Below are 18326 nucleotides of genomic sequence, written 5' to 3' on the forward strand. Positions count from 1 at the left end.
ATCACAAAGCGAGCAATTCACAACTACACCTTATGGTTGATTAAAACTTACTGAAAGTCTTCAGGTTTTTATCAAGAGAAAGAATGCGCACGTATGTACAAATCAAAACATGTTTATGGTGTACAATTTATTGTAAGTCAGGTTGAGTATTTTTTGTTTTAAGAACATTCGTTAGCCATTCGTGTTGGACTTTATCAAAAGTCGTGTCATATCCATGAGTCAAAGATCAGAGAAGTAATATTTTTAACTCGCGATTATCTTACACAAGAAGACATAGAAGAAATACCTCGTATGAGAATGTACGTATCTAAATTAATGTATTTCTCTATATAACTCACCTGTTTTTGTAAAAGTGCACCCTGCCTCACCATGGTTTGAAAAATGGCTTCCATAGTTGGCATTTGTACTCTATACGATTTTTTTGTGTATTCCTAAAATGTTAAATTATGTAATTAATGTTATATAATTTTAAAACTGTCTAATGTTTTACATACAGTCCATCAACTGGATCTTTGCATTAATATGACATTATCGATGAATTATTTTTTATATTACGTCTCTTCCCTAATAACATAAACTAAATCGATGAACTTACGCCGCCTGTCCATACACAACACCCTGCATTGAACAAAGAGTGCCATAGGACGATGGTCGGTGATTGATTCACCTACTGGCAATTGTAAGTTTTGTTTTGACAGCGTTTGTAGTGTGTTTATAAATTATTTTCGTTAAATTTTAATTCAGTAAACAAACTTATTTGGTCATTTAACTAGCATATATAAAAAACTCGTTTAAACGATTTTAATAGATTTTATTGGTAGCAATAGAAAAAAAAATTAAGAAAGTATAATTTTTACCTGAAAATTGTCCCACTGTTCATCTAATGCTTTGCTGGCTTGCGATAATTGAGAATCCAAATAATAAATTATTTTTTTAATATCGGACTGTCTTTTTTCCGTTGCAGAATCGAGTGGTTGGCTCTTTAAAATCAATCCCATTGTTTCGTCTTTGGAGAGATTGTATCTAGATAAAGCTTCCTCGTACCAAGCCCACGACAAAACGAGGTTTTGTTTTAACGAATGAACCTAAAATTATAGTTTATTATATAGTATGTATTTTTCTACGCTTTTGAAAATAAATACACGAGTTAAAATCTACAAAATATATTCTACACTTTGGGTATACAGTGAGGGGCAAAATTAGGGAATCTCATTTTTTTGAGAATAGGTGACTTTGGAGACAAATCCCGAAACAGGTCGATTTTTATTTTTAAATTATGAGTTTTTGTTTCTCTATTCAGTGATATAAACATTAACATAATTTAAAACTTTATTAAAAAAATACTTTATAAAAAGGTATATTTATTTAAAAAGAATCCATTCCAACATATGGATTCAACAAGACAATGCACCTTCGCACTGTGCACTTCTTGTTCGTGATTTTTTAAACATATGTTTTTCTAGGAGATATATTGGTAGACGAGGAACGATAGGGTGGCCCCAAGATCTCCAGAACTTACACCACTTGATTTTTATGAGTTACTTAAAATCAAAAGTTTACATCGATCGCAATAATTAGATTGGAGATTAGTAATATAACTTCAGAAATGATTCAAAATGTTCAATTACTTCCAAGAGGCAGGTGAATGGCAATTTGAACATTTAATTTAAGCGAAAAGTAATTTTGATTGAATCTGACAGCAGAAAAATGTATTTTGTATTAAATAAATTTTGTATTACTTGTAAGAAATGGATGTACAAACGTCTTGTTGTGTAAATGAATTAAATTTACAAATAAATTTTATTTTGGCCAAACTGTATAAATAATTATATTAATGTTTATATTACTGAATAGAGAATTAAGTACACAACCTTTCAAAAGGGATAGTACAATTCTCATTAAAAAACATAATTTAAAAATAAAAATCGACTTATTTCGGGATTTGTCTCCAAAGACGCCTCTTCCCGAAAAAACTCATTTATTTCATAATTTTTCTCCTCACTATATATAAAAATGTTTTAAACTTATGTTTATCGTAGATATATATGTAATATGATTTACCTCTGCACTTTCTCCTAAACTAACATCTACAATTTCCTTAACAAATTCTTGTAAATCTTGCAAATCTTTTATCATCATCATTTTTTCGCTTTCATTTCCGATATTAACATTAATCTTTCTGCCTTGATGTAACAAAGCTTTTAACTCAGATTCCAAGGCTAAACACTCCTCTTTTACCATTTTGGTTAAGAGAGCTTGAGTCTCACCTTTTACTTGTTCGTCTATAGCTAATTTAGGATCTACATCAGTCTTTTGAATTTGTGGCGTGGTAGTTTTCTGAACTTCATGCGCAACATTTTTTGTAGTCTTCGGAGTAACGATAATTCTTGGAGCTTCGGCCGTGGGAAATTTTATAGGTTCTGGAGCCACGAGTTCTGGTATTGTGGCAGATCTAGGATCTGTTAAAACTGGGTGTGCACTAATTGGTTGACCCTCTTGCTTCGTAGCGATCAGTATTGGTCTGGGATCTGCTGGAGCGGGAATCATGCTTGGAGCTTTTAAAGCAGAGTAAATTGCAGAGTATTTCTCGCTGCTTTCAACATTCTGTAATAAAAATTAAAGTCGTAAAAACGTCAATTTTATAATCACTCAAATGAATTCTAAACATTTTGTTTTGTGTCACTTATACCAAAAGAGACTTCTTTACTTAATAAATTATAACAATTCTCAAATCACGTCATATTTTTTTGTTGACTTATTTTGAATTTGTTGGTAATCTAGAACTGATGTGTTTAGGTTTGATTAGTAGATCAGTGATAATTCACATTTCATTGGATCATAGTAATAACATCACATTATGTCAATTTTTCAGTTCATCTTATAAACCCACTTTGAAAATATTAACTTATTCATATATGTAGAAATAAATTAGATATACCGGGTGGTGAATCGCCAAACAGGCCATAGGAAACTCAATGGGAAATTCTAAATTGTTGAATTCCTGCTTGAAACTTTTTATAAAGGAGTGAAATCTGTATTAAAAACAAGTGTTAAAATTGTTCTACGAATTAAGCGTTCAACAAAATTTTGCAAAAATATAATTATATTTTTCAGGCTACCCCTTAAAGTCAGGCCACAGGCGGTACAAGAATGTATATGTTGCGTTTGATCATATTGATGTTTCTTATATTTCACAATATTTGAATTTTGAATTGTCAATATTTTTATTTTATGATTAAATTATAAACAACAAATTTTCGCAAATAGTACTACTACTAGTTAACGATAAATAGTATTTTGTAAGCAATAAATTATATTGTTTACAAAGCAATAAAATTGATGAAATAAACTCAGTTCACGAAAAATCGCGATAATGTTATATTCAGACAATATTGCGAGCACTGCCAATATTATAATACACTCCAATTCAATTTCAGGTTATACAACAATTCAAAGAATTTCAATATAGTTTTACTGTGATCCTTCCTAAAAATAATTTATGATAATTTCTAAACATAAAACTATAACAAATGTTTAAACAATAAGCAGTATCCCAATGGATTGTAAAATTCTCGTCTAACATTAGCCAGAACACGTGGCGTTATTTTCGCACACTCTTCAATAATTCGCATTTTTAATTTTAATGCTTCTATACTTGTAAATTTTTGGTCAGAATTAATTTTTGATTTTAGATGATCCCAAATAAAATAATCTTTTGGAGCTAGATCTCCCGATCTCGGGTGACACTTAATGTTACATTCAGGTCCAAACAAACAATTATTAAAGCTGTTTTTAAGGAATTCCTTAACCACCCAGTTATTGTGCGCAGACATCCATCCATTTGAAACCAAATTTCTTCTTCATTTGGAGATTTCTGCAATTCTGGGTAAAATCTCTTCTTGTAGCAAGTCTAAAAACTTTTTTGAATTTAAATTTTCCTCATAGAAAAATGGTCCAAAAATATTCCTAACCAGACATTTATTTTTCGACGATATTGGGTATGGCTTTAAATAATATCCTCAGACTTTCCTGTCGACCAAATCCTATAATTGTGAACATTTGGTTCAATATTTAATGTAAATGTACATTCATCACTAAACAAAATGTTTTTTTTAATTGTCTGTCTGCATTACCCCTCTCTAAAATTTCATAACAAAATTCCGCTCGTCACTCAACATCTCCTTCTTTTAGTTCTTGATGACATTGAAATTTATATAAACGGAAATTATTGATGTTTAAAATCTTTAAGACCGTGGAATTATGAATATTAAACTGGTCTGTAATGGTCCGAGAACTTATTTTAGGATTTTCTACAACTGCTGTTAATACATTTATTTAATTTTGATTTTCTAAATATCTTGGTACCTCAGCAATATTGTTTGTACTTATAGGTACAATTAGAAATCACGGTCCCAGTATTTTCAAAATTTTGTAAAATCCTTTGAATTGTTGAATGAATTTGGTTTATTGGTATATCTTACGCTAAATAAAGAACTGACAATAAAACATTTTTATTATTGCTACTTTCTCCTCAACTGAATAATTTTTTAATCAACTTTATTGATTTTTAAACAATAAATCACAAAATAAAAAATTTGGCAATTCAAATAATGTCAAATATTAAAAACATCAATATGATCAAACGCAACATGTCATACACATTCTTGCACAGAGTGTGGACTGACTTTAAGGGGTGGCCTGAAAAATGTATTATATTCTTGCAAAATTTTGGAGTTAGTTTTACTTGACTTTTGGTGTAAAATAATTAGGGAAGCAGGAATTCAACAATTTGGAATTTCCACTGGGTTTACTATGGCCCGTTCGACGATTCACCACCCTATAGAACTCGGTGAAAATAGATGAAACCGATGTTTTAAAGCTTAGTGCGCGTGTTGTCCGCTAGGCGAAACAAATAAGGGGGCAAAAAAATGTAAACAATGTTTGAAATTTCACTTGTTTCCCATAATATTTCCATGGAATTTTATGAGAGTGGTTTTAAAGTTTAAAGTAAGATAATCTCCTGCCGAAAAATAATCATTTTTTACTTATGCGAGTGTATTTTTAAATCATAATTAGATAAGACACTGATCTTGAAAATATCTGAGCGTCGGGTCGTCCAAAATTATTAACCCTATATCGCATACGAAACCTTTTATGATTTCAAAATTTCAAATTGCAAACTCTGACTACATCATAGCTAGTACTCATTAGACTACGCATCTGTATGTTTGGTTGCTTATCAGCCAAGAGAAAGATCGTTATAACCTCATTCGTTTGTACACGTGTAGTGAATATAAGGTACCTTATGTATGACTCCAATTTGAAGCAATATTTTTTATCGAAATAATCGTATAAATCCGTAAAATTCATAAATGGTTTCGAATGCATTATTTATTTTAGTTATACCGTTTTTAGAAAAATTATCATTTGGATTCTGTTTTTAGAATATATCCTGGGAAGTTTTATGGCTAATCTAAATACGTTAATTGTGATGGAGAATTAAAAAGGTGAAGACGATTTAGTTTCAGATTCAGATAATAAGTGTATTCCTTTTAATGGAGAACTAAGTGAAGACGAATTAGGTACAGATTCCGATAATGACTATACTTACTCCTCGATGTCGTCAGTCCCAGTCTGATGATAGCGATAGCAATGAACAAAATAATTTGGATGAAAATATACCTATTTGCTCTGGTATAAATAGAATTGTCAACAAAAAAAAAAGAAACCTGAAAAACTTTTATGGAATCATGCCATTTGAAGCATTTTAATAAAAGTGATTATACATTTAAAGACGTTGTAGAGCTACCAGAATGTATCCTTGAGTTGAGTTAGAAATTCCTGCAGATTTTTTCTTGTTTTTGTTTCCAAAAGAATTAATATCCATGATTGTTAAATAATCCAACATAAAAGCTCTGCAGAATAACATAAACAAACCTGCCAATGTTACAGAAAACGAAATGGGGCAATTCATAGGAACTGTAATATTTATGTGATTGGTGAAATTATAAACATCTTTATTTTAGTGATAATAGTAACTCCGTTCCTGTTGGCAATCCAGGCCATGATAAACTGTCCAAAATTCGACCTCTATTAGACAAGATTAAACAACGTCTTTACCGTTGACGAACAAATTATCCCTACAAAATTCCGGCACCACCTCGAATATTATAATCCGGTAAAACGTCACAAGTGGGGATACAAAAATCAAGTACTTAGTGGTGTACTTCACTAAACATTCCGTATACACGAGTTCTAATAAAATGTTCATAGTTATTGGGTAATGAACGGCAGAAACTGGTAATAAAGTTGTCCCAGCCTCTTTTTCTAATTGAAAATAATTGAATAATTTTAATATTAATCTTTGTTCTTTCTCGGTATATCTCGGTATATTTAAAATATTGTTATGACAATAAATACAAAATTAAATTTTCACTGTAAAATGTCTCAAAATACTAACTTGGAATGACAATTATCATTTTATCAGTTGACATTGTGAAAGTACTGTCACGATCGAGACCATCTGCGTCAAATTATATTTATGCGCATCATTGATTGGATATCTATTTAGCGTATTCTAAACTCCAACCAATTATACATGCGTAAGTAGAATTCGCGTTAATATGCAAATACCCGTGAACGATGCATAATTTTCTAAGTTCTATGTATAATAATCACAGACTCACGTTTTTTTCTGTCACTTCTAGCTTAATGCGTTAGACAGAATTCGATCAACTAAGACGCACTGAAAGAAGGGTTTGGGACGGATTATATAAACGAATTTTTTTCATATGTTGGATGTATGTGTTGTGAACGCATGGATACTCTGGCGTAGAAAAATGAACAAAATTGCTATATGCCATTATTTGACTTCAAACAAGCCGTTTCTGAACATTTTTGTAAATCTGGGAAGTCACTACCAATAAAGAGAGGTCGTCCAGTAGGACAAAATGGGACTCCAACGTCTAGTCATCAAGGAACTCCACCTGTGTTAAGCAATGGAACAACCCCAACACAAAGAACAAGAAAAACTACTGCAAGATATCAAGAGATACCGTTAAATTATGTGCGTACGGACAACATTGGACACAAAATATCGCCAACAGTGTCAAATATGTACAAAAAAAAACTTACGCCAAATGTATAAAGCGTAAAGTATTTTTATGTTACAATGAAAAAAGGATTTATTTTTCTGATTTTTCTGTATTTTTGAAACTAATTTATACTCAATCATTCATGATATTGTATTATTTTATATTTTACTTACTTGCGGTTGCGATTTAACAGGTGTCAACGTAATAGCACCGCCAAAGATCGAAGGTGCGCTTATTTGTGGTTGCTGTTTTATTACAGGAGTTATGGTAACTTGTGGTCCGGCGGATTTATCGAATAATGATGGACCAGCAGACGCCGATCCTTGCGGTAGCCCAAAGGGCGGAGTCGGCTGAGATACTATGGGCTTGATTATATCAAAACTGGGTTGGGAAGTTTGCGGTATAACTTTAGCAGGTGCGGCTGTAATTAAAGGTTGAGCAACTGCAACTGGCTGTGCAACGTTTCCAAACGAAAAGGATTGTTGTGATTTTGGAGGTGTACCTAAAAATATTTGTTCATATAAATAACGATATATATTAAACTCAATAATAAATAAATATACAGTACCGGGTGGTCCAATAAGCCGATCTCTAGGCTTTATATCAGAAACTATTCATGTTATAACTTTAGGAAAAAAAATTCCTTAGTAAAAGTGGCCAAGAGAAATCGCTGGACATAACATTAAAGTTTCTAGGTTAACCGCTAGGGGGCGTAACCTGTGAAGAAAACTTTGAAAACCAGTTTTTTGGGAAATATGCCTAATTATACCAGGTGTAAAATAAGTAAACTAGAAAGAGGCCTAAATTCCGCACAAAGTTGTTCAAGTACTTTTTTTTTTATTTTTTCAAATAAAGGGTGGGGGAGAGTGGGAAAGTATTTGTGAATAAATACCTATAACTTTGGTTTGGATCAACCGATTTTAACGAAATTAGTGTCATTAGAAAAAGTGGATGATTTAATTTACATCTACTATAAAACAATTGCATTTAGTTTTAATTGTTATAGGTAGAGCGTACTTTCGAATAGAAAAAATTAAAATTTGTTTTTCTTCAAAATGTTTAATGGAAATACCTATTTATTGTAAATTATAATGAAACTGGATTAAATTTGTAACAAAATGGCGCAAACCGCATGTTGATATCTTTTGTCGAACTCGAGATATGAATAAAAACGCATAAACATAAGTAAGTATAGTATTGACTCACCCTGTATTATAAATTAAATTAAAAAATAAGTCAGTAGGTACTTTCAAATTTTTTTACAGCAGAAGCATCTTAATGTTGATACCTATTTTGACGATTGTTATTTTATATGATTAAAAATAGTTTTTTCGAAACTAAGTAGGCTACGACAATGAATTTGACGGGGAGTTCATATTGTTTATTTATTGACAGCAGTCAAAACATTGTTATACTCGGTTCGCTATTCCCAGTCCAAACTGTCTAGTGAATTTAGTAATTATTTTTTTGCAAAGTTAGTTACTTTTTGACAGACTAAAAGTGGCTGGAAATTACTATACAACCAAGCACACGTACTCATAGCCAATATTAATAGTAAACAAACTAAATAGTAAATAAAATAGACTTTTGCGAATTACCGACAATCAATATTTATTTATCTGCACCATATAATAAATAGTTATGTTTAATTATACCAACTAAAATATATTTTTTAAATATATACTACCCAAAATTTGATGGGTTTAGTATACACTTCCAGTATTTAGAATAATTCTTTTTTTTTAAGAAAGAAGTCTGCAATAGTAGGATACTTGAGCTATTAATACTGAGAAGTGGGAATTGTTGTGTTGTAGGTTTCCGACAATGAATCTGTCAAAATATGCCTGAGCTAAGCGAATGGAGTATAAGAAGTGTTATATTATAATTCGAATTGAAGATTGGTAATAAGATAATATTGGTAATATTAGTAATTAATTATCAGTACTAATAATTCGTGATGAGTATATCAAATGCAGAATTGTCTAAAGAAGAGAATGAAACAAGAATTAGCCCTCTACCATTTTTTTGAGAATCCTATGAGCATTCAAAGTTGAAGGTCGTGGAGTAAACTAATTAACGTATCTCAGCAACAAAGTAAGCGATCTAGGACTACTACGGCTCATTGTATTCGTAATTTTATAGGCTTGAATGTAATATATTTAAAATAAAAAAATTACGTTTTTTAATTGCTCAAATTGAAGGTCTTTTAGAGTACTTTCATAATCTATACAGAAATTACTCATTAGAACACTTACTTTAGGCAAAAAATGAAAAAATACGTATTTTGCAGCTATACACGCTCATAAATAAACAATAACCAAAAATTTTTTGTTGAATGAACTGGGAGATTGCTCCTGAGGTTGCCCTTTATAACCTAGGACACATTACATACATTCCTAGATTACAGTGTAAAATCACCGTTTTTTCCCCCACAGCCTGGGCTATTGTTTAAATATTCGCTCTCGGGGATGAACAAATTGAATAACTGCCAAAGTATTTGGTCGATCAAGCTAATTAATTGCCATAATTTCAAGTAATTATATTACATGTCATTGCGCAAAAAAACATTTATAAATTACTGCAAAAATAAGGGTTTCTTGCAATTATATTGATGAATTGTTTATGTATTTTAATTCAGAAACTCGCATATTAGAATTTTTTAAGAACTTTTATTTAAACCATTTTCTCTAAAATGTAAAAGAAACGTTTTCTAGGCAAAAAATGATTTTTTTTTTCACTGTTTAAGATTTTAAAAAAAAATAAAGCTAATCGGCTGTACGTCTTCGAGGATTTGACTTCAGCTATTCCTCATATAACTTTGAGAATCGTCAAAAACCTGTACAAGATTGTTTTAGCTTTTTTTACTTTACTGGTCCATACCTACCACTTAAATTTAATGGCTTATCAGCACTTCTTCTCTGTTTTTTCATGGTAAATGCGTTAAAATACTTAAAAATAAATAAAATAAAACAATACAATTATATCGTACGATTAAAAACATTTGAAAACAATAAACACACAATAAAACATAATAAACTTTGTAAAACAAGTAAAATATACTTCTAAAAAGTGTATCGAATGCGTCTAAAATCATTTATTAACGTAAACATTATAAAAAGCATCTACAATACAATACAGTGGCGTACAAAAAAAATTAATGTACCAAAACTAAAAATATTTAAAAAATTCTTTCCTTTACAATGTATGAAGATAACCTCAGTCAGTCAGATCGACTCAATTTTTTTATAAACGAAGGCCGTAGTCCAAAAATGTAGTTCTTTACTTTTTTAAGTTCAAATCCATCAATAATTCTTTATTTGTTCTTCTTAATGTCCGTAACTGTAGATTTGCCAATACCGAACTGTTTTGAAATGAAAATATAGCTAGTTCCTTGCTGTATCAAGTTGAGAATTCTGGTCTTTTGTTTGATAGTCAAAGTCACGTGTTTACGTGGAAGCATCGTGATACGAAAGCACTAACAGAACTAAATAATATGTAGTTGGTCAAGGAAAGTAAAAACCGATGTTCGTCATGTTGATTCATGTCGATTGAGCCGATCAACCGATTCATGATGAGCCGCGCGAGCCCGTTCAGACTGCCGCGTCGTTCGGACGACCTTGGGCTCGGATTCTCTTCCGTTCTGATAAAAAATGATAAGAAAATTTTCACAAAACAAAATACATTAAAAATATAATGAACATTGAAGAGCTAATGACCTTTTTCATATCGGAACGGAAGTGTTATCATATCTGTAATAAATAAAAATTATGTTCGGTATGCGTAATTTGAGAAAAATTTGCAAAATTTTTTTTGTCAATTAGAAAAATTCAATTGCATATTAAAACATAGTTTTTAATTCCAAAAAACTTTTTATAACAATTTTTGATATTGGGAAATATAAAGGTACTTTACTCTTGAGCAAAATTCATATTTTTTGACATACCTCGTATAGGATTGATAAAATTTGATATCTGATAATTGCATCTTAGATTTTAGACTATGCAAAACTTTTTATAAAGAATAATGTTTTTTCGTAAAATGAATAATAAAAGAGTTATCATATTTGTAATAAATAAAAATTTTAATGAATCTAACTTTCTAAAAACTTTATTAACACAAGGCCCATACTAGTAAGGTTCTGAAACTACTTTCTTCTGGCATTGTTTTTATTATGGTATTTTCATAACCAATAACAAAATCTTAAAAATATTTGCTTGTTGGTAATATTTGAATAGCCGCCTCGAATATGTTTGTAACCCACAAAATCATGTTTTAGCAGGAAACGTTTTTTTCGTTTGTAATCAAATTTAAGATCAATAATGTACTTTTTATTATTGGATAAGGAAAAAAAAAAGGATTTATGAGACGATAATATAGCATAAACTTTTATATATACAAAACTTACGACTATATACGGCGATAGAAAATCAGTTTAGTAGAACAAGGTTGTTACATCACTGAAATTCATCAAAATGCGTTGGTTACAACCTTTTATCATATTGTGTGGAAACGTAAGGAAATAAGACAAATATGACTGCTTGTTAAGAAAATTATATTTATTTTTTAAGGAACAACTACACCTATATTTATTTATATAAACCTACATTATTAACAAAGATAAAAAATTATTTTTAATTTTCTGTTGAAATAAGGTTTCAATAAAATTCCCTATATTCTGAATTAGGAATATAAGCACACAAGTTTTTTTTCTTTCTTTACTGGCAAAGGATTCTTATACAACACAGGAAGACTTTCAATTGGAATGGCAACTGGTGGCAAAACATGATTTTTAACTCCTCTTTCTTTTTTAGACAAGAGATGGGAAGTCCAAGGTCGCAATACATTGTGGCTTTATCGACATAATAGATTTGTAGGATCATCACTGGTAATTTTGTACCTGACCGCTTCAATTATTTTAGTCTTGTTTTTCATTAAAGATGACTCGACTATGGTTAAGTCTTTAAAATCGGTCTTCTCAAGAAAACACACAATAAATGTCTTAGAGGGTCTTACATTGGCTATAACTTCAATCCAATCTTTTGGATGATACAGTGTTGATGGTTTTTTCTTACGCTCAATAAGTAATCCCTATCGCAGGGCAAGAAGCTGTGTCCGCTAATTAAAAACTTTTGCTCCACAGATGTAAAATATTTCATATTGACCAGGTACTGGTATAATGCAATACTACGCCAATTATTATTTTGTCCTATACATCAGACCAAACAATTAATTTTCTTTCTGATTTTTCTATGGACTTAAAGTTAGTGGTAATATACTTCCGTAGGCAGGATGTTGTTTCAGCTGAACCTCTTTTTGCTATAATTCCATGCCACAGACACATAAAACCCTCGTTTGTACCCATATTGTGGATTGCTTGATTTTAACATGAATATTGACGTTGGTAGAATAAATCAGAATGTTTTAGCATCTGGCAAAACAGTACCTGTTGTAGATCTGTACATAGAACAATAATATTGGGATTATTTCGAGCTAATTCTATATCCTCGTTTAAGGTAGCATATGCTTGTTCTGCTTTTGCTTGGTGTAGCTTGCTTTCGATTTAAAGTCTCTGCATTTCAGCATCAGTTTTGGCACATACAAATTCTGGAAATTTTGCCTTAAAAAGTAGATACATTTTGTTATGGATAAGTCTGGATACAAAATAAGCTCTTGAGTGTTATTTCTGGAATAGTGGCTCACTTCTTTTGGAAAAGATTTAATGTGCTCTCTTACAGCTAATTTACTTCATCAGAGATCGCTTGTGGTCTATGTTTATGTTTTTCTCTTTGATCAGACAATGTTTGATTACACTTAATTTTTTCTTGCAATTTTTGGATACGTCTGAGCGTAACTTTTAATATGGAACATATCGTTTTTTGACATACACATATATTTGTGTTTGCAAGAGGCAACATATAAGTAACTGAACAGTTTCGTTGCGATTCGCCTTCAGGAACATATCGTCTTTTCACATCTACTAAATCCATATATTGGTGTAACAACATTCTTTGTCTATAGTAGCTAACACTGTAGAATTGTTTAAAAATTAATTAATTTTGCTCCAAGTTAATTTCATCACACCCACACTTACAGCGACAAGTTCTAGCCTGCAACAAAAAAAAACGCGTTGAAGCAAAACACAGTTGCTAATAAAATTTCAATTTACTTATTTTTGTATTAAAATTTATTTTTTTATATAGTTAATTAAAATTTAAAAGTTGCTTTCAATTTGGATTAAACACATTTTTATGCAAGCGTTTTAAAAATGTATAATTTGACACGCTCCAGTAGTGTTAAACATATTTAAAAAATGACCTATATTAACCTTATTAACCTAATTTATATATCTAAAGCTATTTAGTTACTTAAACATCACGAAATAAATACAGTTTTCTGTACTTACGTTTACTGGAGGTACTTTTTCAGGAACAACAGTACCTTTTCTAAAAACATATTGCTTCCCAGTGTCTCGTAGGGTTTTTCCACTCACTAAACCTAATTTTTCTTTTTCGAGACTTATTTAATTGTTTTTCTGTGGCCACACTCACGTTCACACATGCTTCATCTGCCATGTCTAATATTTCTAATGATGTTACCTTATTCAAAGCGGGTCGACTTGAATGTTCTTAGAAACATGAAATGAAGTGATTTTCTACGGCCGATTGTACACCAGTATAACAGAAATGATGATTACAATCTTATTCCGCTAATAAGACTGATTCACAAATATTGAGGATTACAACCTTATTCGGGGCGGACATTCATTTATTCACCTACCTGGAACTTCAGTTTGTTGAGTGTCTAATACAAATTGGCCAAGTCCACTGTTGTCAGCAATAGTATCAGGAGGACTATTTATACTAGGGATACCTTCCTTCAAATTAACTAAATTATAGAAATAGAGAACTCCAGTGTGGCTCAATAGCAGCAAATAAGGACATGGCGGTTTGATTCCTTCGCCCCAAGGCAATGGTTTTGTGTTGCTTATATCTAAAGCCATTCCTACAGGAAGCGTCTCTTGTTTATCAGAGCCCAATGGTAATTCTGCACGAGCAAAATCTGGTACATTCCACTGAGTCCAGAATTCAGAAACGGCACCTAGTAAACCAAGCTCCATACTATTCGAGGAAGCTATCATTAAAAGATTCCTAAAATATTTATAAAAAGAAATATACATTTAGTATAAACCAGGTATTATATAATTGGTTTAAAATAAGGTATTTAAAAATGATGAGTGTAAGTATATATTTTTACTTACCAATGTTGTAGTAAAATTAGGTAAAATTGGGAAATTCTGGTAGATCCACTATAACAAACATCATCATAGTTTGTGTAACTGGTTTCTCCAGTCTTTGGGGCGTCTACCACAATTAGCTTAGCCTCTTCCGGAAATTGATAAACTCCAATAAATTGAAAATTTGAAACCCAACATAAAGATATTAGAGAAGGAGCAATTTCGAAAGGGGGCGCCTCAATTTTGCGAACAGCTTTTAAGTCTGGCTTGTATTGAACAATAGTGCCAGTTTTAGAACCTACAGCAATTTGCTTTCCTTTGGGACTCCAACTGAAACTCAAGCTGCCTGCAGCCGCTGGTAGTTCATTAATTTCTACAGAACTGCCTGTAAATGGAAGTTTATTTTTAATTACACTAATGTATTTATTTTTAACAAAATAAAATTATAAGATTACATTATTAAAGCATACGTGAAATCATATGTGAAATCATCCCTGGTCTGATTGCAGCTGAGTGCATGAATGATATATTTTCTTATAGAGTCACTGGACTCTAGGAATCAGAAACAATTGAGATCTAACATTTAGTCATTGGTGTATCTATGAATTGTTAGTTACTGCTAAGTGTTAATTAATAATGAACTTCAAAACAAAACTGTAATTAAAGGCCTGAAAAATACCCAAGTGAAGGTACTCTGAAAACTACTCAGGTGATCAAGTTGTGAGTTTCATATTTACTTTGAATACAGAGATCCACACAGGAAACAAAAATAACTTTGCTACATATGCAATGCTGTATATTTAACTTACCTTTAAGTTCGTAAACTCCCAAGATTTTATCATTTTTACAGGCTGTAAATATCCCTGGTATTGCTGGATTCCAACCCACTTCAGTAATGAAGGTTCCTGGTGTTGCAGAAAGTCTTACCTCCTTTACAACTACTACATTTTGTTTATAGAACGATAACACATCATAAAAAATAACAACAGGACAATTGTCTCTTTGTATAACCACTGCTAATAGTGTACCGTCACAATTAACAGATACATGTTTAGCAGGAGAAGGTAAGGGGATAGTTCTTCTTGGAAATTTTGAAATTTCTTTATCTTTGTGGGTGAAATTTTCTACAGTCTTAACTTGAATAACTGAAAAATATTTTTATGAAAATATATCCTGATAAACAAAGTTATTACAAATCATACAAACTTTCACCTGAATCAAGTTGTTTATAATAAATCAAAAATCCTAATTTTATAATATAATTTTTACAAGTGGGGTATTTAAAGCGAGGCGAACAATGAAAATAAAGTGAGTTTATTTTATTTCTAAACTTTTGGTTTTCTAAGTTTTGTTACTCACGCATTTTAAGGACTCAAAAAGGAGGTAGCATCATAAAAAAAAATCGGTGACCAACCAAAATCCCCCCGAGGCAAATTCTAGGTGTGCTACTAAGTAAAGTGCAGTAAAAAGGTAGTTGTTTTTGTTGTTTTGATGAGTAGCTAGATTTACAAAATTTAGGTTAATAAGATTTGATTTAAATGATGAAAATTTAAGTTTAATATCAGTAAATGCTGAGTTGAATACCAGTTTTATATTTAATAAAATATAAAAATAATTATATTAAATAATAAGTTCATCTTTACTTAACTTAATGCTAAATGCATGTAGTATAAAATATTTGAAAAAAAAATTTAATGTAACAATAGGTAGTTCATCACACATGCTTTATAATACATCTAAAAATTTACAATAGGTTTTAAAATATAGCCTTGTAAATTATATGCTATATGTATATTACAATTCATATTTCTTGTTAATATTGGAATTTTTACTTATACATTATAATATTCATCATTTGTTTGGTTTTAGAATACTTTTGTTCCATTAAAATTGATACAATATAGCCCACACCAGTTATTTTTAAATAAGATTATTTAGCTTAAAAAGAACTTCATCTAATTGAAAATATACAGTTCAACCCTGTACATAACTAAAAATATACAGGTTTTTGTTTATAAGACTTTAACCAGTATATTAAATGAACTTTTGTTAGAATGGCCAAACATACCCTTTAAACATGGTGAATTTGATCCAGCAAATAATAAACCATAACGACTGGCACAAGAAATTAAACTGTGATTGTTTTGAAATGTTTCAATACTACTATTATCGAAAATCTTCAGACTGCAGTGTAATTTAAATTGAATATCCTAAAATAGAAAATGCAGGGTTTTTATAAGTCTTAACAGTATTTTTATAAAACTTACATTTACATCTACAGGATCAGGACAAGTTTTCAACATCTTTCTTATTTTTATTAGATGGAAATATTCTTTCCTATTATGTATATATCCTATACTTGGTTTTATATTTTAATTATTACTCTCTACCATACACAATTTTAAGAAATTAATTTTTGCTTGTCTTTTCAATTTTCATAAAACTGACAAAAAAACATACACATAACCACAAATTATTTGAAATTTGAAAATATGGCAGAAGTATAGAATAGAGATAGTGCCGATGAAGTTAGCTACAAATTAGGGACAGGATTTGTATTTGGCAGTGTTTCCATATCACAAATAAATCACGAAAGAGTATGCGATATAATATTAATTCATGTTAGTAAACAAGTAAACATTCTTTTTAAGTTTTTAAAAGAAGTTTAATTAATTTAAGTTTAATTTATTATAATTTAAATTGACTTTAATTTTTATTCAGGTACCATTTCATCCCAAAATTATAAAAAAATAGTCAAAAAATTGAAATCTGCTGAACAACTACTGTTGCAATCTGGCAACAAGCGTTTTTAAAGTTTTGACAGTATTACCAAGTCTATTTTCTAATCTACCAAAGGCCAATTATAAATTTTTTTTCTAATAACTAACTGCAACTTTATCAAAAGAAACAAATATTCATTCATTCGTGTTTTATAAAAATTTAAAATATTTTAAAATATACAAAATTTCATAAAATAATATAATAAAAATTTACTGTTTCAAAGCATATTCGAGGCAGGCATAAAACATACATAATAAGGACATGGCAATACCGCAAACACAAATTTGACGGATCATTTGTAGCTAACTTCATCGGCACTTTCTCTATACTATATATATACCCGGTATTTAGGCGTTCCACGCCCTTCCGGTAGGGATCTATGGAGGAGTATCACCTAGCCGCAAGCCCTTATCTCTTGCCGTACTGCTCCACCATAGGCCGATCAGATACCAGCATATTCTAGACTAAGCCGCAGATTCATTTTAGAATTTTAAACTACTGCGTTACTGTTAGCCTTTTTGTTTTCTGTTCACCGAGCCGGGGATTTGAACTGACATCTCTCGCATTGAAGCGAAGGAGAAGCCGGCCGCCCAGCCCGCTTGGCTATCCGATCGACACTTTCTCTATACTTTTGCCGAAAATATGATCACAGAATACACCAACCCAACTGTATTCTGTGATATGAATAATAGTTGTTCGGTGATAGTACTGTATATGACGTCATATTCGACTATCGTTATAAAAAATTATAAATTACTATTATCAGTGTATATGAAATTTTCTGAAATTATTTTGGTTCTATTGCCTTTTTAGGTTCTAGGTTGCTTAAATTGTCACAGCTGACAGCTGACATATCGATGGCTTGGTTCCAAATGTGGATAACTATAATTTTTCCATTTTTGAGCTATACCGCAGAATTATTTTAAGTTTTGTTCCAAATGTGGCGAATTGCATTAATTTAAAAATTGGCACCAGAATATATAGAACACTTAGTATTTATGTATTTTTACACAATGAACATAGTTCATGGCATTGTTTTACATAGTTTAACAATAAAAAATATTTTGTTTTATTATCATTTTATGGCCTGTTTTACCTCCAGACCGGAACACTGGAGGTAAAATACTTGGCAACATTGTTGCTTGTATTTAGGAAAACATTTCTCAATCATTGTGAATAATACAAATAGAAATATTTCAAAGGAAACCGACAGCACA

At 30.8% G+C, this 18326-nt stretch overlaps 1 protein-coding gene across 1 annotated transcript in view; it reads right to left on the bottom strand.

The window, feature by feature from the left end:
* Nup214 (nuclear pore complex protein Nup214) overlaps window positions 1–16816 on the bottom strand; it is a 25018-nt gene extending 8202 nt beyond the window's left edge. Inside the window, exons 1-9 of the mRNA XM_072541199.1 lie at window positions 16596–16816; window positions 16397–16538; window positions 15138–15473; window positions 14353–14713; window positions 13872–14242; window positions 7268–7596; window positions 2062–2604; window positions 858–1085; window positions 339–431 (exon numbers count right to left, since the gene is read on the bottom strand). Of these exons, the coding sequence (XP_072397300.1) occupies window positions 339–431; window positions 858–1085; window positions 2062–2604; window positions 7268–7596; window positions 13872–14242; window positions 14353–14713; window positions 15138–15473; window positions 16397–16538; window positions 16596–16631 (2439 nt within the window). The 5' untranslated portion in view covers window positions 16632–16816. The remainder of the gene's footprint in view (window positions 1–338; window positions 432–857; window positions 1086–2061; window positions 2605–7267; window positions 7597–13871; window positions 14243–14352; window positions 14714–15137; window positions 15474–16396; window positions 16539–16595) is intronic.
* Window positions 16817–18326: the final 1510 nt, after the last annotated feature.

The sequence above is a fragment of the Diabrotica undecimpunctata genome, chromosome 8 (genome assembly GCF_040954645.1).
Source record: "Diabrotica undecimpunctata isolate CICGRU chromosome 8, icDiaUnde3, whole genome shotgun sequence".
Lineage (NCBI taxonomy): Eukaryota > Metazoa > Arthropoda > Insecta > Coleoptera > Chrysomelidae > Diabrotica > Diabrotica undecimpunctata.